This window comes from Mixophyes fleayi, chromosome 2 (genome assembly GCF_038048845.1).
Source record: "Mixophyes fleayi isolate aMixFle1 chromosome 2, aMixFle1.hap1, whole genome shotgun sequence".
Classification (NCBI taxonomy): domain Eukaryota; kingdom Metazoa; phylum Chordata; class Amphibia; order Anura; family Limnodynastidae; genus Mixophyes; species Mixophyes fleayi.
The window spans coordinates 127,475,066-127,500,861 of record NC_134403.1 but is presented as its reverse complement, the minus strand read 5'-3'; the positions used below and the strand labels follow the sequence as shown (position 1 = coordinate 127,500,861).

Genomic DNA, 25,796 nt, shown 5'->3' with positions numbered 1-25,796 from the left:
CCACATCTCTTTATGTTTACACCTGAAACCAATAACCATGAGAAGGAAATATGGAGTCTATAGCGGGAAATGATGTTCTAGTTCTGAACTATAATGTGACTGATTTGCTTGTGGAACTGAAGCATTGTAGGATAAAGATCAATAGTTATTGATTTTCTGTAAACTATTCGTTTTCACAGTCATTGTATGACATTTTGAATGTAGATCATAGATTGTTAATAAGTTATTAATAAGTGTGAAATAAAGTCATTACAACTTATAAAGCAACTTTTAGAAACATAAAATTCTGATGACATAAAAGAGTTATATTTGTAAAACAACTATAAAAAAAATTCTGCGTTGCACCTGGTCCCAACCATCTCACTTGTTTCTTTTGCAGGTCTCCTGGTTTAAAACATTGGTTATTTGTTACTTAGGATAGTTATATATCAAGTCCAACATTGGCACAAATCTGACTTTTCAGTAAAAATAACCTTGAACGCCACCAGCAATGTTTTATCAAAGTCTACCTGACTAACCTGAGGTTATTGACATGAGACTAGCATTAGACAGATTTCTGACATTATCAGCGACACTGGATACACAAACATAAGCATTCAAAGCATATTGCCTTAAAATCTGTAGTCTATTTACTGTCTACATAGCATCAGCCACATAACCTTTCATGCTAAATGAAGCCCGGCTGTCAGACATTAATCTGCTGTATGATGATGATTTTCCGAAAGGTTGACTAAACCAGGTGTAGCATAAAATCCCCCATTAATTAGAGCTTCCTATTAATTAAAATAATCATGCACAACTTTCTAACGTAATATGCAGTTCTATACCTTAGAGAATATATTATATGCAAGGCCTGTTCTATAGCTAACAAAGTGTCACCACAATGTATCCAAATTACCTGTCTAATTGTATTAAATGTAGCATGTCTACAAATGGCATCAGTATGGGTTGGCTGTTTCTTGCTTGCTGAAAATGACTGGATGCAGCAGTACCCAGAGGCAGCTGTTCACAGGTCCTTCACCTCTCCCTAGAGATGACTGAGTGTTTACATAGTTGGACCTTGTCGTATAGCAGGATTGGTGAACATGACAGGTTGTTTGGAAGCCATCTGTTTAAAATGCCTCTTGCTTTGTGTGCAGTAATGAACCTGAGAGAAGCTTTATGTCTGTCGTAATATTAATAGCCTGCTATGATGTCCAAACAGGTGGAAGTTGATGGGACTAAAGTGAATGTGTCCAGCGAATGGAATCTGTCGTCATCTTTAATGTCTGTCAGCATTGGTGATACACTGAAGACTGTACAGGTAAGCTGTCTGCTTCCACTTAGGTTGTTATTTATCATTAGCAACCAAAACACTGCTATCAATGTGGTATCTTTCATGTTTGTTTTTCATTTTAGCTGGTGAAACATATTTTTTAAAGTGGAAATATGTAGAGAAAATAATTTTGATTTTATTTCATATAATTTATATTCATGCAGTGAAAACAATTTTAGTAACATTTTATAGAGTAAAATTGGCAGACTCTTTGTAAGTTACGTTGCACTACATTGTATAAATCTAAGGGTGTGCACCGGCCACTTTTAGGGTTTTGGGTTCTGATTAGCTTGAGGTTTTGGGTTCTGATTTGTTTTGCCAAAACACCTGACTAAAGGTTTTGGTTCTGATTTAGGGTTTTGGATTTTTAAAAAAGCATAAAAAGGGTTAAAATCAAGTTTTTTTGTTTATTTTTCACCTCAATAACAATCATTTCCACTAATTTCCAGTCTATTCTGAACACCTCACACCTCATAATATTGATTTTAGGTTCAATATTTGATTTTTTGGTACAGCAGCAACAGTGAACGTATTTTGAAATAGCAGTACCTATTTTTTGGTACAGCAGCAACAGTGAACGTAGTTTGGAATTGCAGTACCTATTTTTGGGTACAGCAGCAACAGTGAATGTAGTTTAATATCTGATATGCATCTATGTGGACTGCGTAGTGGAGTGGCCCCGGTACCCAATTTGGTACCGGGGCCACAATATAAAACCCTCAACTGGTCTGAATTCCACTGCACAGCTATCTGGACTGCGTAGTGGAGTGGCCCCGGTACCCAATTTGGTACCGGGCCCACAATATATCACCCTCAACTGGTCTGAATTCCACTGCACATATGGCTGCTCCTACATCCTCTGCAGCATATAGAGGGTGTAGTTCGAGCGCGTCACTACCTCTTGTTTTTGACGACCATGGTACAGAGCATTCATCATTGAGATCCCATCAAGTATGTCAAAGACAGATAGCGTCGAAGTGTTATTTGTTGACTTTGTGAACAAAAAAACGGTCCCTGTTGCAAATCTTCGTGCAATGAAGAGTGACTTTTTCATTTAAAGGCTCAAGCTTTCAAGTGTAGTGTTTATAACATCATTACACCAACAGGTAAAAATCCTTTTAATTGGGATAATGAAGCCACAAAGGAAATTGCACATATGTAATGCCCGCACAATGTTACTGGCGTTGTCTGACACCACAAATCCCCAGGAGAGTCTAAGTGGGTTAAGCCACTGAGAGATTATTTCCCTCAGTTTCTGGACTGATGCACCACTGGACTCAGCAAGGACAGAGCACTGGACTGAAGCACCACTGGACTCAGCAAGGACAGAGCACTGGACTGAAGCACCACTGGACTCAGCAAGGACAGAGCACTGGACTGATGCACCACTGGACTCAGCAAGGACAGAGCACTGGACTGATGCACCACTGGACTCAGCAAGGACAGAGCACTGGACTGATGCACCACTGCACTCAGCAAGGACAGAGCACTGGACTGATGCACCACTGGACTCAGCAAGGACAGAGCACTGGACTGATGCACCACTGGACTCAGCAAGGACAGAGCACTGGACTGATGCACCACTGGACTCAGCAAGGACAGAGCACTGGACTGATGCACCACTGGACTCAGCAAGGACAGAGCACTGGACTGATGCACCACTGGACTCAGCAAGGACAGAGCACTGGACTGATGCACCACTGGACTCAGCAAGGACAGAGCACTAGACTGATGCACCACTGGACTCAGCAATGACTTTTTTTGATTTATTTTTTTTATATTATTTTAAAAGGATTTTTGTAGAATTTTTCTTTTTTTTTCTTTTTATGGAAGAATTTTTAATACTTTTGAAATAAAAATGCACTTAGCAGAACAAAGCACAGGACAAAACGCACCGCTGGACTCAGCAAGGACAGAGCACTGGACTGATGCACCACTGGACTCAGCTGGACAGAGCACTGGCCAAAGCACCACTGGACTCAGCAAGACAGAGCACAGGACAAAAGCACCACTGGACTCAGCTGGACAGAGCACAGGACAAAAGCACCACTGGACTCAGCAGGACAGAGCACCGGCAAAAGCACCACTGGACTCAGCAGGACAGAGCACAGCACGAAAAATAGCAGGACAGAGGACCACCTAACACACCCTCCCTCTTCCCTGATCAATGCCTGAGTGAAGATGGCGGCGGCAAGCGGGGAATTTAAAGGTTCCGAGTATCGCGAGATCCGACAGCGGGATTATGACTCAGAGCCTCGTTTTAAGTTTCGGAATTGGCGGGAATACCCAGACAGTGCTCTGATCTGACTCGGATCCGCATTGTTCGGGGGGGCTCAGATTCCAGGAATCCGAGTCCGCTCATCCTTATATAAATCATTTATAAAGCTTGTCATTGCCCTGTGAATGGACAAATTGTCTTTTGCTTGTAAGTAATGGAGTTATTCTACACTTCAGAGTTTAACACTTGCATCACTAGCATGGTCATTTCAAAGTATTTATTTAGTAACACTCATTTTGCTAAACATTTACTCTATTCTATTTTTTGTAGGTCATTTATATTAAATACACACGTCTTTTGCTTCCCACAGTAAAATTAGTGCAGTTCAATACAAAAAAAACTCCACGTTTGGCTTCTTTTGTGACTTTCTGGCATTTAGTGGGGAATTTCCCCAGAATATGTCACACAATTGTATAGATAGTCCTATGTACTCTTTACCTCAGAGATGTTCAAACTCAGTCCTCAAGAGCTATCAATAGTTCATGTTTTCAGGATTTATTTAATCATGCACAGGTGAATTAATCTATTTTTCTTGGTGAGTAATTATCCCACCTTTTTCTATAGACCAAAATCCTGAAAACATGACCTGTTGGTAGCTCTTAAGGACTGGGTTTGAGTTTGAACTCCGTAGAATAACTTGTGGATAACAGATTTGTGTGGACAATTTAGCAATCTAGAGGTGAATTTTATTTGATCAACCTTTAAAAGCTTCTGGGGACCATGCTTTCAACCACAAGCATGTGTATTCTCAGTGTTGTTTGGTGTAAATATTGATTGGATTAAATTAACTCCTGCATTTTACAATTCTGCGGAAGCATGATTTCTTGATTGTTGTAAGTAATTGTCACACAAGTGAATAGAACTTGGTAACAAGTGTTACTGAAAACGGTGCCACAACCTATACCAACAATTATCAGGCTACTGATTAGCAGAGAATTATGGGAACTGTAGTTGGAACTACTGTTGTAAGGCCTCAGGTTATATATATATCCCTGTGCTGGAAATAATGACTTATAAGCTAAAATTTATTGCTGCTTATAAGTTTGTCTCCATCACACAGCAAACCACCTGACAGTTACTTGAATATAAAACACACTTGTCAGTAAAACAGTTGATAGACTGCAGTAGGCTTCTTTGTATGATTTCACATTTGTAATCCACCTGGACACAGCTGGTAGCCTTCTAGCCTAGTCCATTATTAACTGCCTATAGAAATACCTCAAATTATCTGTTGCTATAGCATTTCTTTCCAAATAATGATGTCCCTTTTGTGTTGTATTTTTTGTTTGCTAGCGAACTCATTTATGTTTGAAGTCTGATGAAGGTAGTCACCCATTTCAAGCCCCAGTGCTAAGCAGATCTTACTGAGCGGTAGAGCTCACAGTGAATAAGTCATTGATGCCCAACTAGGTGGAACTAATATTTTGTGGCAAGGCAGCTGAGTACGAGGAGCTGCTCTGAAACCTCTGCTTATTTAAAAGAAATGACAAATTATATTAATTAGTTGTGAGCAGTGAAAGATTACACTTACATAGGTGGAGTGAATAATTACTATTAATCTAAATATATATATCTATGTTTCATACTGCCCCTTGTTTGTCTATAGTTAATCTGCTAATTGACACTTGTGGGAAGTCATTCAGAAATAAACCAAACTGTACATTTATACAGCCTCATATACACACAGGGCTTGATTTATTAAGAAACTGAAAAATGCATGTAATGTGCTTTTTTTAAAGAACCACGTACATTGGGTGTACACACACGCAGGAGCTATTAATGAATACACATCTAGGTTTGCTCTGCACTAACAGACAAAGCACCGCAGGATACATCCAATACATGTGGAATATCAAGTCCCAAAAGAAAAAAAATAAAATAAATGTGTTATATATATATAGTAACAAAGGGAGGCATTTATCTGACAATATGCAAAGAAAACATACAAGCAGAGTAAGACATTGGCGCAGTTATGCACCTAGATTCAGGTTAAACCAAGTAAAGACTTATGTGTAGTTTAAAGTTTGTTAACTTACATGATTTAAAAGCTGCTTCCTCTCAGCAAACAGACAGGGTGTGTCTTTTCGTTAAAACAGAGCCAGTGATGGGCGTTTTCTCTTAAAGAGAAGGTGGGTGTGTCACCTGTCCATCAAGCTAAGGCTCGCGGAGTATCATATATAAAAGCTTGTTTGTGTCATTTGTTCACTGAGACCAACGCAGGGAAAGCTGGCTGGTCCTGAGAGAGAGCTGGTCTATGTATAGCTAGCGTTTAGGGTCTCCATGATTGCTGTGCAAGTATACGGTGTCAAAACATTTACCATCCTGACAATAAAACTACATAAAAAGGAAGAAGTTGTTCACTGTGCTTCTGCAGTAGTGGGCTCTTGCCACAATATATATAACATTTATTAGGATGTTCTAAATGTCTACTGTGCATGACACACATTTTTACCGTTGCTCCTAATTGTAAACACGTGTTCTAGCATGCAAACAAAGCTGTCATCATTAGTGATCGGCACTTACACCAGCCCTGTAGCTGGTGCAAGTGATATGACTGAAAAACACAAATCTTAAGCTGGGTACACACTACAAGGTTTTTGTCCAATAATCGGCTCAACCAGCCGACATACGACCGCTCGTTCTAAAGCCTGGTTCAGTGTGTGTGGTGACACGATGGTCGATAGTCTGCCCAAATGGGCGATTGTTGCTTCATTTGGTTGGTCATACCGTTCAATATTTTCCGATCAATCACCTAACAATCGTGTAATGTGTATGCACTCATGCTGATGATCTCCATAGAGTTTACAGAGTCGGGCTCTTTTTAGCCGATGTTAGTACTGAATGTCAGAGTGAATAAATGTAGAAACTGCTGTAGAAGGAATAAATCATTTGTTCGTTCTGAGACCGAATATTTTGTTTCAGAGTGACAGAAGCTAACAAAATTCGTTAGGACATGTGGATAGCTATAACAAGGTGGTTTTAATCAGTGTGACAGTAGTGAATGAATGAATATTGCACTGTCATTCTCCGGACTAAAGGAGCAGAGGAAGAGCCCAGATCTGAAGGTAAATTGTGTCAGTGTGTACGCATGAATCGCCAGACTGATCGGACCTTCATTTGTAGGTATAATCGTTTGAGATAACACGTCGGTCGGAAAAATTCTTCAGTGTATATCCAGCTTTAGAGGTGCCCAAGCTTGACACGCCCTTACTGTACATTGACTATGTGCATCCGATAACCCCTTTCATTTGCGGTGTTCATTAAATATGTGCTAATCTGTGATGTTTACAATTGATGTATGTGGTCCATCTATGAATAACAAATATATATGCTCTTAACATTTAAAAAAAATATTATTTGATAGTAAAATTAGTTCCTCTAGATATATTTTCTAAAGTGTAAAATTCTGAACTTATCAAAGCAATTAATATTCTGTTTATCTCATCTATTCAGAAGAGTGGGACCATATTTTTGAGAGATCATTCTATATAATAGGGCAGGGGTTGGTAACCTTTGTCTATCAGAGTGCCGGCTAAAATCTAGTCAAGCCCAGGTGTGCCAGTTACGTGTGTGTGCAAGTGGTCATACAATTGAGGGCGTGGCAGTGCATCATTGGGGGCGTGTCTAGCAGGTGAAAAGCACTAGGCCACCCTCTTACAGAAAAATGCATTACTCACACATGCCCCCTTGTCCAGCAGCTTTGCTCACATATGTCCCCTCTGCCCACATGCTTTAATCACACGTGCCTACCTCTGCCCAGCACCTTTAGTCACACATGCCCCTCTCCATCAACTTTAGTCACAAATGCCCCCTGTCCAGCACACCTTCTTCTTACCTTATTCTCCACTGCACAGCATGGGAAGATATCCAGCAGCCCGCCCACATGAAGTACCGTTTCACCGCTGCAGTCACATGACCTGGTGTCTGAAGGTACCTGAGCTGAAGGGGATTAAGCCACTACAGATCCCTCGTAGTGGCTAAATCCTTTTAAAATATATATTTATTTTTTAAATATAGGCCCCCAGTGGGGCCCAGGCAATTTGTGTGTGTGTGTGTATGTATGTATGTATGTATGTATGTGTGTATATGTGTATGTGTGTATATGTGTATATATATATATATATATATATATATATATATATATATATATATATATATATAATGTGTATATATATATATATATATATATATATATATATATATATATATATATATGTCTCATTTTATGAGGCTAATATCATATTTAACAGTAAGGGACCAGCAAAAAAAGTTCACATCATGCCTTATAGTTGTGTCCCCAATTCATCTTATGCCACATAGTTGTGCCCCCAATATATACTATGCACAGTTGCCCTTAGAAATTCATAGTATGCCACTGTTGCCCCCAGAACAAAATAGTATGCAACTGTTGCCCCCAGAAATACATAGTATGCCAGGTATATATGCCCCTCAATTTGCTGATCTTACATACCTTTGGAGACTTGTCTTCCTCCAGAAAGTGGGGAAGACAGCCTATTACAGGGGTTGGCATCCTCCAGCATGCGTGCCAGACGTGGTATGCCGACCACTTTTGTCCAACACTCTGGCTCTGAAGCTGCTTCAATAAAACAGCCTGTGATGGCTGAAACGGAGCTTCTGCGCATGTGCAGAAGCTCCGTTTCGGCCGTCATACCGGGGTTTCAGCCTATTACCGGGGGATGCCGACCCCTGTAATAGGCTGTCTTCCCCACTAGTTAACTTTCTTAATAGTGTATTTGCTACTGCACTGAGGTTAGTTTTAGATACCTGTTGTGTAACTCGGTGTTCTAACATCGCAGTCCCCATGGAGTTCTATGGGGGCTGCGTTAGCCGCTTCATAAATTTGTTTGATGACCATCACACTGTCATAAGAATACCTCTAAACGTGTTGCTCATTTCCCAAGTAATTTAGTAGTTGTTATTGTGTGATTTTATTTTTATTTTTAGAACTTTTCTGTTATGTAGCACAATAAATTGGTATTCTTGTTATTCCTATTCATATTTCTTACCCATTCTTATATTTGCATTTTTCCTCTCTCCTCCTCAATGTCACTGTCCGTTTAGGAGTTGGATGCTTGGATTTGCGCACACGTGAATAAAACCTACTTCTTGGTCTATTCAGACGCAGCTGCACTATGTCTGTGTGTTGTATATCTGTAACCTTCTATAGTAGCAGAGCAGAGATCAAGTCTTTTATATGCAGAATTAAAAGGTGTTACAATTATCTTTTCTGGTTGTGCATTGAAGACCACCTTGTTTTGCGAGCCTCTCGTGTCTACTGGAGCGAATGCCCTTTATTTAGAATATACCACGGCCCTCTATCTGCTTCTCCTGTGCCTCCCTGTCCTGACTTTGTCAGCTGAAACATGCAGGGCAAACCTGCCTTATTATCTGTGCTTACTCTTTATGGTTAGGTCACACATTCATTGAATTGGTTTTTCTGTTTGTAACCACACGCCCTTAGTTAAAAGAATGGAGTCTCAATAAAGGACATCCTCAAATGACACCAACAACCTCTCCTACTTTTGGGCGAAATGTAACACAATAGGCAAAAATCCACTAATTAGGGTGGAGTGCTAATAAAATGATAAAAGGTCTCTTGTTTTCTTTTTCATCTGGCCACGTACTGACAGCTTATCATGCACTCGGTCCTTGTTTATTTTGGCACTCTCAGTGTTCATTGTCGGTACTCAGAGCTTTGTTCACCTTCGCAGTTTCCAAAAGCGCCTGACTCTATTTGTTATAAGCTGTGGGAAAAGTGCATGTTCTAGTTTCCTTTTATAAAAGTAAATGTTGGGGGTTTTTAACTTTTTATTTGCCATATTTTCCGTTCCATAAATCATTGCTATTGAAATATGTCAGCTGTTGGCTCAGTTTCCTGTACTGTTGTAGGTTTTGCACTAGTAAAACATTATTAGTTTGTAATATAAAGACAATGGATTATTTTCCTGTGCATATTTTAATATATGACATGGATGTGGATTTTTATTTTTACTGTGTCTGCCAAGCTTTCACAGAATCAGATATATGTAACTGAATGACTATCATCATTTATTATTATTATCATTTATTTGTTAGGCGCCACAAGATTTCCGCAGCGCCGTACACAAAGCAAACAGTAGACTATACAGGGTATAACAGTACAGAACAATAAACAAAAATACCAATGCTTCAGAAACTCCAGTTAGGTCAATGCAGTAGAGGCGGAGTAGAAGAACAGGTGTGGAGACAAGAGGGAAGAAGGCCCTGCTCATTCAAGCTTACATCCTAAGGGTGGGTGAACGAAACAGACACAATTGGAGGAAGTTGAAATGTGGGGAGAGGGACCGGGAGGAGAGAGGGTAGAACGTTTGGAGGAGATGTGGGTTAGGTAGAAAGTTGGTAGGCGTTAAGGAACAGGTGAATTTTGAGTGCTCGTTTGAAGGAGCACAGATTAGGAGAGAGACGGATGGAGCGAGGGAGGTCGTTCCAGTGGAGGGGGGCGGCACGGGAGAAGTCTTGGATTCTGGAGTGGGAAGTGGTGATAAGAGTGGAGGAGAGGCGGCGGTCATTAGCTGAGCGTAGGGAGCGGGCAGGAGTGTGAATGGAGATGAGGTTAGAGATGTAAGGGGCCGTAGAGCCTTGTACGTGGTGGTAAGGAGTTTGAAAAGGATTCTGTAGGGGAAAGGGAGCCAGTGTAAGGCAAGGCAGAGAGGGGAGGCAGAGGAGGAGCGGCGTGAAAGGAAGATGAGTCTTGCAGCCGCATTGAGTATAGAGCGGAGGGGTGCAAGGTGGGAGTGGGGGAGGCCAGTAAGGAGGATGTTGCAGTAATCAAGGCGGGAGATGATGAGTGCGTGTATGATAGTTTTGGTGGCTTCCTGAGAGAGGAAGGGACGGATCCGGGCAATGTTGCGGAGTTGGAAGCGACAGGCTTGGGCGAGGGATTGAATGTGGGGGACAAAAGAGAGAGAGGAGTCAAGATTGACCCCAAGGCAGCAGAGTTGGCCGACAGAGGAGATGGTGGAGTTGTTAACAACGATAGAGAGGTCATGGTGGGAAGGGAGTCGAGGTGGGGGAAAGACAATGAGTTCAGTTTTAGAGATGTTAATTTTGAGAAAGCGCGAGGACATCCAGGAGGTGATGGCTGAGAGGCAGTCAGATACACGAGAGAGGAGGGAGGTGGAAAGATCAGGAGAAGATATGTAGAGTTGAATGTCATCAGCATAGAGGTGATACTGAAGACCGAAAGAGGAGATGAGAGCGCCAAGGGAGGAAGTGTAGAGCGAAAATAGTAGAGGGCCCAGAACAGAGCCTTGAGGGACTCCAATAGGGAGAGGGGAGGAGGTGGAGGAAGAACCAGACGTGGATACAGAGAAAGAGCGGTTAGCAAGGTATGAGGTGAACCAGGCATGGACCGAACCGGAAAGGCAGAGAGAGAGAAGAGTTTGCAGCAGGAGGGGTTGGTCTACAGTGTCAAAGGCCGCGGAGAGATCGAGGAGGATGAGTAGGGAGAAGTGACCCTTGGCTTTGGCTGATAGGAGATCATTGGTAACTTTGGCCAAGGCAGTTTCAGTGGAGTGGAGGGGGCGATAGCCAGATTGGAGGGGGTCAAGGAGGGAGTTGACCGAGAGGTGTCTGGTGAGGCGGCTGCAGACAATCCGCTCGAGTAATTTGGAGGCAAAGGGGAGAAGAGAGATAGGGCGATAATTCGCAAGGGAGGTGGGGTCAAGATTGGCTTTCTTGAGGATAGGAGAGATGAGAGCGTGTTTGAATGAAGAGGGGACTGTGCCAGAGGAGAGTGATAAGTTGAAAAAGTGAGCCAGGTGAGAGCAAGCAGTAGGAGTAAGAGAGCGAAGGAGGTGAGAGGGGATTGGATCAAGAGGACAGGTAGAGGGTGGAGAGGAAAGAATAAGGGAGCGAACTTCATCACCAGATGTAGGGGTGAAGGAGCACCAGAGCTGATTAATAGAGGGCGGTGAAGCGATGGTGGTGGCGGGAGAGGGATTGGAGGAGGAAATGTTCAGTCTTATGGCCTCAATTTTGGAAGAGAAAAAGGTGGAGAAGTCAGAGGCGGAGAGGGAAGGTGGGAGAGGGGGAGGGGGGGGAGAGAGGATGGAATTGAAGGTGGCAAAGAGGCGACGGGTCTGTAATGCAGCAGTTACACACACTTGTGGCATCTCACAATTTAAAATGAGTCAGCCTTTGTTTTTTCTGTATTTTGATTCTAATTCAATCACGAGTGCTGAAAAACGCTGCACTTTGTAGCCAAATCCAATCTATATGCAGCTCTCACATTTATATAGTGAGATTATTAGGTTACAGTTACAAACTGTGATAACTTCTATGTATTATACCCCTAAATTGTAGCCGCTCCCATAATAACTACATAGGAGAAGAGCAACTTGGACCAACATAGGATGTGAAAGAATTGGAATTGTGGATCATAAACATGTCCCAGCAGCTATCCCTTATTTAACTGTCCACTGAGCAGAAGTGATATTGAAGCAGTGGTTCCAGTGGAGGAGGCATGTTGTGTGAGCTGCCAGGAAGCTAATGGTTCTGAAAACAGTGATGTCCATCAAGAAGAATCCATTGCATGTAGAAAGCTTGTCGTGAAGACAGTAGAGAAAACATGACATACATAGAACAGGGACATACAAGGCAGTCAAAATTAATGCAGACATGAAAACAAAGTGTATGGAGGACCCTGCTCATTAGAGAGCTTACATTCTAAGTGGAAGAGGGCACAGCTGAAACAAGAGGAGCAAATGTGGGTCAGAGTGGAGATTGGGACAGTTGTGTGGTTGTATTAGTGTAAATAGTGTTTTTGAGAACAAGGTAAGATCTAAAAAAAAGAGATGGATTTTCAGAGAGCGTCTAAAGATTTGAAGGCTGTGGGAAAGCCTGAGCGTGGTAGGGAATTCATAAGTGGGGAGCAGCACGGGAGAAGAAGTCTTGTAGGCGGAAGTGAGAGGTGGTTACCAGAAACGAGACAAGCGCAGGCCATATGTAGATCTAAGAGAGCAGGGGGGAGAGTATTTTGATATGAGATTTGAGATGTATGCAGGGGTTGTGGTGTTGAAGGCTTTGTAGGTAAAGGTGAGCAATTTGAATTGGATTCTGAAGGACACAGGCAGCCAGTGTAGGGATTTGCAAATCTGTGCAGCAGATTCGGAGCGGTGAGAGAGGAAGATTAGTCTTGCAGCAGTATTTAGGATGGATTGCAGTGTGTATATATGAGTGTTGGAAAGGATAAGACATTGTTCAATAAAAACTGCCTGCAACCTGGGTCTAGGGTAGGGTGTTATGTCCGTCCGTATCTATCATTTGTAGTAACGATTCTCTAATAAAATCGCTGTGGTTCCAAAGCACATAGGTTTTATTCGCAATAGTATTATATGAGAAAGTTTTATATGCATGTGCTTGTTAGCACTAACACAAGCTTCTATGGGAATGCTCTGGTTTCCAAAGCCAGAGGTGAACAATTTATACACAGTACAATTGTAAAAAGCAGTGTTGCCACAAAGATACACAGTTACAATATTAAGGTCTTCATTCGTAGGTCGAAGGGTCTTGACTTCCCAAGAACTCGACATGGCATTGGTGGATTCCTCTGATCATTGTTCCTTGTGATTACCAGGTGTCCTCCTTCAGATTCCTGCCATTAGACCTGCATAAACTGTTTTTTATGATCCCTGTGAACTAGCTATTTGGTGAATGAAAAAGTAATGTTAATTGTAACTAGCGTTAACAAGGTGCGAACGCTACATAAATAACACCGGAAACGTTCTCATGCGATTGCGAACAGAATGAGACCAAACTTAATGCAATTAATATGTTGTATCTAGAATATCCACTCATTCCAAAACTTAAAACATTAAAAAAATGATGATACAAACACTTGCGCTCCCTTTTTCTTTCCTCTGCACATAGGAAAATATTCAACTTGAATTTGGATATATTTTTCTCCTTGAATGAATGAATGAAAACGCATATGATGACTTGGGACTCACACTTTTTCATGTAAGTCCCAAGACATCATATGCGTTTTCATTCATTCAAGGAGAAAAATATATCAAAATTCAAGTTGAATATTTTCCTATGTGCAGAGAAAAGAAAATATTGATTATCACTTTCATCCAATTATTAAACTTTAACAAGGCGTACAGAGGTTCACTATAAAAGGGGGATCCCTAGCTTGGGATGACTCTGTCATAATGTTAGACAGCCCCAGCCTTGTCAGCACAGGGAGGAATCCCTCTGTGTATCAGTCCCACAAGTGCATGGGGGGCTGCAAGTGCTGGTTATTTTTATTTACTCTGGCTGCATCAAGATACACTTAACGCTAAGGCATATCTTGATGCGGCTGCATGCTGACACTATATTTTGAGTAGCATGTGTATGTGCAAATCAAAATACATGCTAGGCCACAATTTGTGGCCACATTTTAACGTGTATGTAAAATGCTGCCTTCTCTAAAGGGGGTCTATAGTATCTATCAAATGTGTCTGCTGGAGAGAACTTAAGGTCTAGTAACCATTGTGATTTAACATACAGGCAACGGTAAAGCAGAATTGCACCAAAAGGCTTTAGATTTTAGAAAGGCTGACTTTACTCAAATGAGAAATAATTGATGTGGATCTCTGAGATGGTGTGAATGCATAGTTCGAGTACATGAGCATTGGAGTAAACTACATTATTAAATAAATGCAACAGACGTTTGTACCAGGTAGGTTAGCAAAAGTATATAAGAAATATAGACAGAGCGATCAAGAGGAGAATAAAAATAAGCACATAAAGACAGTTGGAAGAGGCCTAAACACACAATAAAGCATGCTAATACATAAACAGGGCAATGTTCTACAGTCGGTAAAAAAGATAGGCAAAGTATTCTTTAAATAATACATTAGTGATAGGAAAAAACAAAATAATAAGTATAAAAACTAAAGTTTGTGGATATGTTGAATGAGTCATAGAAATTGCAGACTGCCTAAATAACTGTTTTTGCTTTATATTTACTGTTGAAAATTCAAGAAGGTCGCCTACACTAGAAGGGAAAGAGATGCGTAGTACAAAAGATGTGTTATGTGTAACTCTCGGGTATATTTACTATGCAGCGGTTTCAGTAGAACCGCCCATTTCCGGCACTTTGAAGGCATTTTCTTCAAACGGAAATTTTATTAAAGGCAAAACCCGATGGGCTTTTTATTTAATAAAAATGCCCTTTTAAAAAGTGCCTTCAAAGCGCCAGGAATCAACTGTTCTACGGCGCATAGTAAATATACCCCTCAAAGTTAAAAGTAAATAAGTCAGTGGGTCCAGATTGTCAGGCGCCGTCAACGCACATTTACCCGGTGCCAGAGAAATACGCCTTCTTCTGTTGCGGCCTCGTCACGTCCCTTTTCCTGGAATCGAGACGTATCTCGTCTTCCTGGTCGCGGTAGGCTGGCGCATGCACAGTAGGTGCGCTTCCCCTTTGCTAGGGCGCTGGCTGTTCTGCAGTGAGCTGTTCTGCCGCCCTATTCACTGCCACCAATGGCAGTATTGTCTATTTAAAGGAAGCTCTGGCGCCATTCTAGTCCCAGAGTATCAAGGTCTCCTTATGCTCCAGCATTCCTGTTTGCTTCCAAGCATCCTGACTGACTCCTCGGCTCCAGACTTGGCTTTCCCTGATCTTCCTTTTGGATCTCCTTTGACATTGCTAGATTTCCTGGTTTGACCTCTGGCTTCCTGACTACGCTCCTGTCTGACCCTGTTGTACCTTTTTGCTTGCACGGTCTGACCTCGGATTGCTTGTCCTCGCTTACTCACCAATTACTTCACTGGTGGCTAACTAGGAGGGCCGCGACCTGCGTGTCTTCTGCAGCTAACTACAAACTCCCTTGTGGGGGTCCCTGGCGAAGACTAGAGACACGTTTAGACTCTTGTTTAGCAGTGCAAATGTAAGTAAGTAGGCCTCAGTTTTCTGCTATCCGTGACACAGATGATGTGCATCCAACAGTAGTAAATGAACGAAGAGTAGTGCTTACAGTACCATTAACTTTTTAAGCAATTGCTGTTGCAAAATTCCAGGTGATTGGAGGATAGAAATTTGTAGTTCAACTACACAGAAATGCAATAGGGAAATGTATGATAACTATAGACCTGTGAGTCTTGCTTCAAAAGTAGGGAAATTAAGAAAACAAGAAATGTTGACTATAGTAAGCAAAATAGAAGATCCAAGTCATCATCGCCATTTATTTATATAGCTCCACCAATTTCACAGCGTTATACAGAGAATACTTTTATCATTCACTTCAGTCCCTGACCCAGTGGAGCTTTACAGTCTAAATTCTCTGACACACGCACACACAGTAGGGCTAATTTTGTCAGCAACCAATTAACCTATTAGTATGTTTTTGGCGTGTGGGAGGAAACCGGAGCACTCAGAGGAAACATACGCAAGCACGGGTAGAACATACAGACACAAACAGGGCTCTGGTCGTGAATTGAACTTATACGCTGTGAGGCAGGTGTGCTAATCACTGCACCACTGTGCTGCCTGGCATGGATTTGTTGCTGGGAGATCATGTCCAACACATTTTTGACTCTGCAACTAAAGTGATGGATCAGTGAATACAGCTTGTTTTAAATGTTAGCAATGGAATACAGTATGTTCATATAACTTTAAGTTTATATAACTTGAGTACTGAGGTTTTTGTTAGTGTAATGGATAAAGGTTTGACTAAAGAACAGGAGACAGAGTTATGTAGTCAATGGAGTAAGCTCCGATAAAGGGTTGGTAACCAGTAGATTACCTCAGGGATCAGTCCTGGATCCTGTTTTGATGTATGTATTATTAATAATAATAATAATAATAATAGTTATATTAATTGTGGTATACAAGGGATGGTATGTCTTTTTGTAGATGACACGCAGGTTTGTAACAGGTTTGAAGCATCAGATGGAATAATTCAATTGTTCATGGAACTAGAGAAAATAGTGGAACAGACTAACATGTGTATCAAATACATAAAAATCTGAAAACAGAATAAAGAATGAAGCAGAAGCCTAGTGGGTGGCAGAATGGGGAAATTGTAAAGCGCTATGGAATTTGCTGGCGCTATATAAATAAATGTTGATGATGAGGAAAGGAGGGGGTGCAGACAAAGGAGGACAGATAATTTTATAGGAATGTATTTGTTGAAGAAGTTATTACATAAAATAGGCTAAATAGAAACATAACTTGGTACAGACCAATATGTTAAAGTGTGTGTTGTTGCCAGTTACAGTTAGAGTAAGAATAAGTGAGAAATAATGTATATAGAGGGAATGTAGATCAGGTATGTGAAAGTGAACGGATCTATGATGGAGACTACAGAGCTTTAAGGTGGTTTGAAGATTAGTAGTAGCATGTGTGGGAAAAAGCAGGATAGTGGTTAGAAGGGAGAGAGCAATTAAAGAGATAAAGCTATATTAAAGAATGAATGCGAGACATTCGCTACTCATCTGGCATGGAATCAATATTTGTTAGAAGGTAGTGGCGACTGATTGACTTCATTAAAGGTTGAAAGAACCATGGCTTATATTGTCAGGCCAGATTACCTGCATACTGCCTATGTTTAATGCTGATTATATAATGTCTTCTCCTGAGAGGAATAAGCCTGTTTAATTGACATTAATATGGAGAATATATAGCATGCTGTTCTTATATACAAACCGGCTGGCATTGCTGTTATTTTGAGGACATTTTATTACGCTTGAATTTGGAGAGGGACTTGGTTCCAGAATTGTATCCCTGGATTATTGAACTAATGTTTCTTTACCAGCACATCATATCCACATAGTTTCTGCTCATGGACAGATGTTATTTTGGATGTTTTATTCACTGCTCCAATTGTTATGTAGGCATGATTCCGGAAATGCATCTTAGCATTGGATTTGATATTGATATGATTAGGTCTTATTATAGATACTTCTTTGGCATGTTGTGTTATATCCTAATAAATATTTTCATATATATATATATATATATATATATATATATATATTTAAATTATTTTAGTCATTTGGTTAGTATACCTTGTTATATCTGCTATATTGTATCTGGTGTTTGCACATTTGTTAGTTAACCTGTTAATAAGTGACTGAATCTCTGCCACAGAGTTTTGGGGTGTCCCACCATATGTGGAGCAGAGTGCCTTCTTGTCCACATTGTCATTTTGCTTCTTTACACATTTTATTTTACATTATAAAAATAAAATACAAATAGATTTACTCTGGAATTCTTACCACAGATAACACAAAATGCTCTGTAATGTCAAATACAAAAAATAAGTAAGTAAAAAAGTAAAACCTCTATTTTTAATTAAAGCTTTTTTTATTTCAGACACTACAATTTTGCTGTGTGCGATGGGTCATTGACCTGCTAGAATATAAATCTTCACCCCAGTCCTGCAGAGTGCAGTAGGCAGAGAAGCATCCACAAAGCTCTATGCTCCCACCGCTCCTATGCGTCGAGGGATAGTGTTATTGGAATGCTTGTAACAAACACAGCACCTACCATTGAGTACCATAAAGTCCGTTAAGAAAAGCTTGCTATGAAAAACCACCAAACCCACACTCCAAAAACATACTAGTTGGTTAATTGGCTGCTATCAATTGACCCTAGTCTCTATGTATGTTAGGGAATTTAGGCTGTAAGCTCCAATGGGGCAGGCACTCATGTGAGTGAGTTCTCTGTACAGCGCTGTGGAATTAGTGGCGCTATATAAATAGCTGATGATGATAATGAGATATATTGTACATACATATTCTAAATGTTTAATTTATAGTTAGTCTACTATTTGTGCAGATAAAGATATAATACCATTTTATTATGTTTCATATGATCTGTTTTTAATGTGTTACTTGTTTACTTAATATAATTAATACTAAATCGAGTATTCTTCCAAATCCTTTGGTTCAGGTCTATTTTATATTACTGATTGCATTTTTCAGTTGGTATCTGGCTATGTGTTGATGGCCTATAACAATTGACTATTCTTGTATTTTGTTTCGTGAGCAGAAGTTTTTTTTTTTTTTGTCCTTTAACAAAACATTTATAGTTTAAATGAATGTCTGACCTTTTACTTTTCTCTTCCTCCATTTAAGTGCCTTGGCCGTGATGCTGCCGGGAATATCAGCCTTCAGTTCCTGGGCACAGTGGTGAGTAGAGCTTTTGCTGGTTATAAATGAAACTATTCATCTCCAGTTGTATGACTTCATGCTTGACTTGAGGAATGCTTGTTAGCATAGTGTAAACTAGTGGTTGCTTCTGAGTAGTCAAACAATACTATTCTCCTTTTATTTAAAATTGTAGCTTGCCTTTCCAACTGTGGAGTAGTGACTCATCTAAATTTATTTTGAAATAAAATATATATCTTAGGGCATTGTATGAGCTCCCTCACATGGTTTCCGGTGCTTGTTTATAGAACTTTGCAAAGAATATTAAGTTATATATTCCCTGCAAGTGTTGTTTTTACAAACCACTTATTTGAATTGGGTAAATACAATAACATACATTTGCTAAAAGATAATCTGTCTTCATAAACCTGCATTTAAATATATTTAACTCTTAAATCTCATTACACCTTAGTCAAACAGCCATTGCAATATGTCTTGCTAAAGATAGTCATCCCGGATTTACATTCATTGAAATTAGTGTTACTACCCATTTTTATTTCAACCTTTCAAATGCAATTAATTTTAATGTAGTCAAATCTCAGTCTCTGAATACCCACCATATCAAACTCTGGTGTGAAACCTTCAGCAATGTGTCGCAATGAATTGATGTTAGTATCTTATTTTGGTCTACTAGTGGCTGGTATCACAGCACCAGAGATAGGTGGAATACATTGTCTTGCAAACACCGAAAGTATTGTTTCTTGACAGTGTTGAGAATCACTTATCATGTTGGCTTTATCAGTCCATATGTTAAAGAAAATAAATCAGTGGGCCTCATTCGAGCACCTAATAAAAGCAGTTAAAAGAAAATTATATCTACCTATATGACTAATGCTTAAGCACAATATATATACTCGCCAAATGTGTTTTAAATACTGAATTGGACAATGAGGAACTTATATCATAAATGGTCTTATTTTGTACCCGGTGCTCAGCAACAGTGGCTCAGTGGTTAGCACTTCTGTCTCAAAGCACTGGAGTCATTTATTTGATTCCCGACCATAGACTTAATTGTGTGGAGTTTGTATGTTCTCCCCGTGTTTACATGGGTTTCCTCTGGGTACTCTGGTTTTCTCCCACACACCAAAAAACATACTAGTAGGTTAATTGGCTGCTTTTTTTTATTTACCTTAGTCTCATCCGGTGTATGTGTCTGTGTTTTAGGGAATTTAGACTGTAAGCTTAAATGGGGCAGGGACTGATGTGAATGAGTTCTCTGTACAGCGCTGCAGAATTAGTGGCGCTATATAAATAGATGATGATGATTTCCCTGCCTTTACCAAAAGATGCAGTCTGTATAATAAAGAAACGCGTTGTAGATGGACATTGTTCTCCCGCATTCAGATTATTGAACATGGCTTAACTATAAATATTATAACTGTATTAAGTAAGGAAGTCAATGATTCAATGATTCCTCTATGAACTCTTATGAAAAATAATGTTCAGGAATCCTGAGAGAGACCAATTTTGGATTATATGTTGGTTGTTAAAAATAAGAGTCGGGGGTATAGAAATAAAGCCCTGAATCTTGGATCTTTATTATGTTTGGCTATGATGTATTGATTTGGCATTTTCACTATGGTATGACATATGTAGATCAATCATCTAAGTGCCTAAAAATAGCCACATAATATATTCATCTCATCACATCATCAAATAAGGATTTGTTTAGTTATTTTGTGTTAAAGAACAATTGAAGCAATTACATTGGTTCTTGGCTTATTAATGGTATACAATTAATTAGGGAATGTTATTGTAGCCATGAAAGACTGCCTGGATCAGCTATACACTACACACTATGCTTTATTAGCACTCTCTCATGTTGACACAGTTAGTGAAGCCAAAACAAAATTGCTGCAGACTTCCTCCTATTCACCTCTGTGTTCCACATATCAGAGAAATAGAAGCTGACAGGAAATGAGCTGTTACCTCTATGCATGGTTTCTTCTGCCCCAATAATGCCTCTAAAATACCCGTTCTGCCTGTACTTATTCCCTTATTTAAATCCACTTGTTTGTAATCAGTGGTTTTATTGCTACAGACACTATCGATTTGTCTCCTGTTTTTCTCTTGCTCAGTGTGACTAATATTAACATGTTTGAGAAAATATAACTCCAAGGCATTCTTTAATTTGACCCCTCTGTGTTTGCTCAATTAAATGTCAATATAAGCATTTAAGACTTAACAGAAATTAATGATAACCATCCAAAACAATTTTAAACACAATCAGTTTAACAAGGGAGGATAAATTTAATATGATAATTTAGCTGGCTGAATTGCATCAGCTTAGCGGGGATGTATGCAAATACATGACCCTTACTTCTTTTTTTAATGGAAGCTGTGCTGATAGATTTATCAGTTCTATTAAAGAACTTTGGGGAACTTTGGAATTTCAGCAATTGTTTCCTCGGAGGCTGAAAAACAAACCTGATCTCATACTGGGACCATTCTGGTCTGCATATTTCCATAATTTGCTTTTACTACTAATATGACAGCAAGAGGCAAATAACAGTTCTAATAATATCAAATGGAGTTGAAGAGGACAGCATTTTAATGTAGTAAAAAGACCTCCCAGTGGGGTTGTTATTGCTAATATTGAACAGCAGTTACACAGTTGCCTCATAATTGATTTGTTTAATTAGCAAGAGATGGAGCTGGTGCAGTGTCTTGTCATCTATCAGTGGTCTGACGCTCAGCAATGAATATTTTTGTTTGTCTTCTTTCTCATTAGTGACTGAGTGTTTCAGGAATTCTCTTCTGGGTTTTGTTTTGTTTTCTAAGCGTCATTTTGAAGTAGTGACACAGAGAGGCTATGAATAAAACCATGCAATGAAAATTGTTGCCCAGTCTTCTACTGAAGCTGTACCTGTTTGTAGAACAAACTAACGGAAGAGTACTCCCATGATGCATGGCTTTGTTGTAAGCTAGCTTTGTAAGGCTGAACACGCATGCTACATTTTTCATGAGGATGTGGCCACTGAGCCATATGTGTCTTCAGTTTCACAAGCAGTATGGCAGCACTACACACATTAATGCAAATATACAGAACAGAGTAACATAGAACTGTGGCTCTGAGCACACAAGCATTTTATCTTTAGTTTGTTTTACTCCTCTTTCTTTTTTCTTCGTGCTTTTATCCCCTATATATTTCTCTTTTTTTTTTTTTTTTTGCCGTTTTAAAGATAATTCTACACCACCTCAGATTCTTATTAAAGGAGTAGTAAATAAATTGTCAATAAATAAGACACGCAGATTCAGTACTATAATACTTTGTGTAGTATAATGCCATTTAGTGCTCCTACCATTCGCAGAGCAACACAGTCATAAAATAACAGTCATGATGACAAGCCTCAGTCTGATAGTGTTAGGCTGGGTACACACTACAGAAAATTTCTCCCCAATGCGATATCTTTAACAAGTTTACTAACGACTGAAGGTCCCAATCAGCACGCTGATTCATGTGTACACACTTACACGATTTTACACAATTTACCTTCAGATCTGTGCTCTTCATCTGTCATCACCATCTGCTGAAAAGATCATCACACTAAACTCTATGGAGATCTGCCTACTCTGCTGGTCGTGCGTGCATACACACTGCAGAATGTGCCCGACACTGTTCCATCATTGATAGAGATTTTTAGTCTGGTTATAAAATCGAGTGAAACAATATGAAGTGCTTCTGATAGAACATGGTCGTGGGAGCGTACACACTAATGCAATATTGGACCTAGCCGTTGTTTATCGTGTGATTGGCATGAAAATCAGGTGGAAAAACCTGTAGTGTGTTCCCAGCTTTAGTTAGGTGAGATATTTCACCACAGTAAAATACAATTTATTAGTTTTACAGTTAATGTAAAAAATAAGCAAAGTAAAACCTTGTTGTTTTACACTTCCAAGTCACAACCAGTATTTATCCACATTTGATCCTAAAATTACAACATCAAAAATATAAATGAAGGGAGGCGAGGGACAATACCACTAAGATAATTAATTTGGTGCAATACGCACACACCGCCAATATCCCTACGGTTTTACTATCCACAGATGCCGAAAAGGCGTTTGATAGAGTGGACTGGGAATTTATGAGGGGGGTCCTTAGTCATCTGGGTTTAGGCCCTTTGAGTATGGCCCGAATTAATGCTTTATATACGAAACCAACGGCAAGTGTCAGGGTTAACGGGGAACTATCAGAACCCATTGTAATATCCAACGGTACCAGACAGGGATGCCCCCTGTCTCCGTTGATCTTTATCTTGTGCATGGAAGCATTGGCTCGATCCATCCGGGCAAACCCTGATATCTCTGGTCTATGGTTAGAAGACAAAAGCTTTAAATTGGCACTTTTCGCGGATGACCTCCTGGCAATCCTCACTAACCCTGTGGTTTCAATTCCTAATTTAGTGTCAGAATTTCAGCAGTTTGGCGAGCTGTCTGGCTTTAAAATTAACTATTCAAAATTGGTAGCACTCAACATCTCTGCGCCCGAGGCAGTGGTTGAAGGCCTGAAGCCAGCATTCTCATTCACGTGGCATCCCTCACGACTTAAATATCTGAGGGTGTTTATCAATAAGGACAACAAAAAGATTTTTGAGGACAATTTTATCCCCATCACCAATACAATTAGTAGAGACCTGAAAAACTGGTGTCCAAAGGGCTTTTCTCTGATAGGCAGAGTCAATGTGGTCAAGATGAATGTATTACCACGGATCCTCTACTTGCTCCAAACTCTCCCCATACACCTTCCCACTTCTTGGTTCAAAACGCTACATAAAGCAGTTAGGGATTTTGTATGGAATGGGAGGCGCCCACGTTTTAAACATGACATTTTATATATGCGGAAACACGCTGGGGGGCTACAACTACCCAACTTCGCATTATATTACGATGCGGCTATACTAAATAGAGTGGTGGACTGGACAAGGCAGAGACTGGACAAGCAGTGGGTCTGGATAGAGAGTTATGTTGCAGGCAAGGCCCTTAAGTTCTCATCATGGCTACACTCACTCCCTAAAATCATTTACCCGACTGTTTCGCCAACCCTAGCTAGATGGGCCAAATTACGCGCGGCCCCTCATATTTCCTCACGACACTCGCCTTTGACCCCGATATTTGACAATCCAGAGTTTCCCCCAGGACTTACTAGACAGACATTCAGATGTTGGATTGGGGCAGGACTAGCCAGCTGGTGGACGCGTCTGGGGTCTTACCCTTCACCATTCTCCAAGCTAAATGGGAACTACCAAATGCGGAGATTTGGCGATATATACAGCTCCGCCATTTTCTGGGATCTTCGGAGGTCCGGGAGTCGGTGGGGAGGTCGCTTACCCAGTTTGAATCTATATGTACCATTGCATTAAATCCTAGCCATACTTTGTCTCTCATTTACAGTATTCTCATTGAACATGCTTATAACAAACAACCTACCTTCATTAGAGAGTGGGAAAGGGAGCTGGCTTGCACGATACCTGAGCAAGATTGGAAAAATATCCTCTTACGCACTCAGTCAAGCTCGGTCAGTGTACGGGTGGTGGAGACACAATATAAAATTTTGACTAGGTGGTATAGATGCCCTAACCTGCTGGCTAAGATGGTGCCTGGGGTGTCAAACTTGTGTTGGCGATGTATGTCAGCGCCAGGTACTCCGTTGCATATATGGTGGGAGTGCATAGCTCTTAGAACTTTTTGGGATGCAGTTCTTTTGATTTCAAAAGAAATAATGGGCGTTGAACCACCTAATTGCCCCAAATACTGGTTATTGAATCTTAATAAATTGACCATCTCAAAATATAAAAAATCAACAATTAAAAACCTTAGCAACGCGGCAAAGGCCGTGATCCCGGTGCACTGGAGATCACAGAATATTCCTACCATCAAAGAGTGGTTTACCCGTTTAGAATCCTATAGAATGATGGATGACATACTCTATTCATCAAGAGACAAATATAGGGAGTATTACTATATATGGTTCAAGTGGCTCGAATTTAAGGATTCACCACTATATTCTCAGTGGAATAGGTGAACCCCCCGTTCCCCTCTCTCTCATCTCTGATCTATCCCTCCTTCCCTGTCCGTATTCCTCTTGACCTTTCCCCCATCCCTACATGATGTATTATGGTATACTAAATGGTACTTTGTTTTCTATACTGGTGCACTGACACACCTCATTCGTGTAACTGTATCTTTATATGCAATGTTTATTAATGACTTTAATGCATCGTTCAATGCAAAACAGATATATTTGTAAAAGCTGTTTAATTTTCTTTTCAATAAAAAAAATAATTTATAAAAAAATAAATAAATCTATAAATGATCCATTCTTCCACAAGTATTGTGATTAGAGTTTGTTATTGGCACAGCAGAGTTATGTTGTAACATATCTATCTTCCCCATCTCAGTATCGCACATTGTTACTATTTCATCCTTGCTCATTTATTTTTTGTAAATTTGTCAATATTTTAGGGCTATCCAGTTTACAACTCATTGGGGCATATTCAATTGTCGACGGAAACGCCGAAAATCTCGCGGTCCGCGCACTATTACCGTTATTACGGTAATAGTGCGTGGAAAATCTGTTATTACGGTAGTTTTCTCGCTGGATTTCAGCTCGTAGCGCCCTGAGCCGCGAGCTGCAATCCAGCTAACTATTACCATAATAACGGTAATAGTTTTTATGCGGCGGGGAATCTGGACAATTGAATATGCCCCTTGTGTGTGCAGTTTAGTCTATTATCAGTGATGGGACCTGCTTTATTATCCATTGCCTAATGGAAAATGGTACAAAATGACAGTGACCTCCGTTCATGTACAGCCTCATTTAATGCACTGTGCATGACTGATAACATATAACAATAGCTTGTATCCAGCTGTACAGCAAATGTAGATAGAGGGCCTGAATCCTTAAGGAGAGCAAAGCAAAAAGAACATTAAGTTTGCATCTGGACAAACCATGTTACAATGCAATGGGTGCAAATTAGTTTATTATTTGACACATAAGTTAAA

General features: G+C 40.1%; 1 protein-coding gene across 1 annotated transcript in view; it reads left to right on the top strand.

Moving 5' to 3' along the window:
• Positions 1 to 25,796, top strand: part of PCCA (propionyl-CoA carboxylase subunit alpha) — a 357,370-nt gene that overhangs the window by 275,698 nt on the left and 55,876 nt on the right. Inside the window, exons 20-21 of the mRNA XM_075199966.1 lie at positions 1,205 to 1,303; positions 18,723 to 18,776. Of these exons, the coding sequence (XP_075056067.1) occupies positions 1,205 to 1,303; positions 18,723 to 18,776 (153 nt within the window). The remainder of the gene's footprint in view (positions 1 to 1,204; positions 1,304 to 18,722; positions 18,777 to 25,796) is intronic.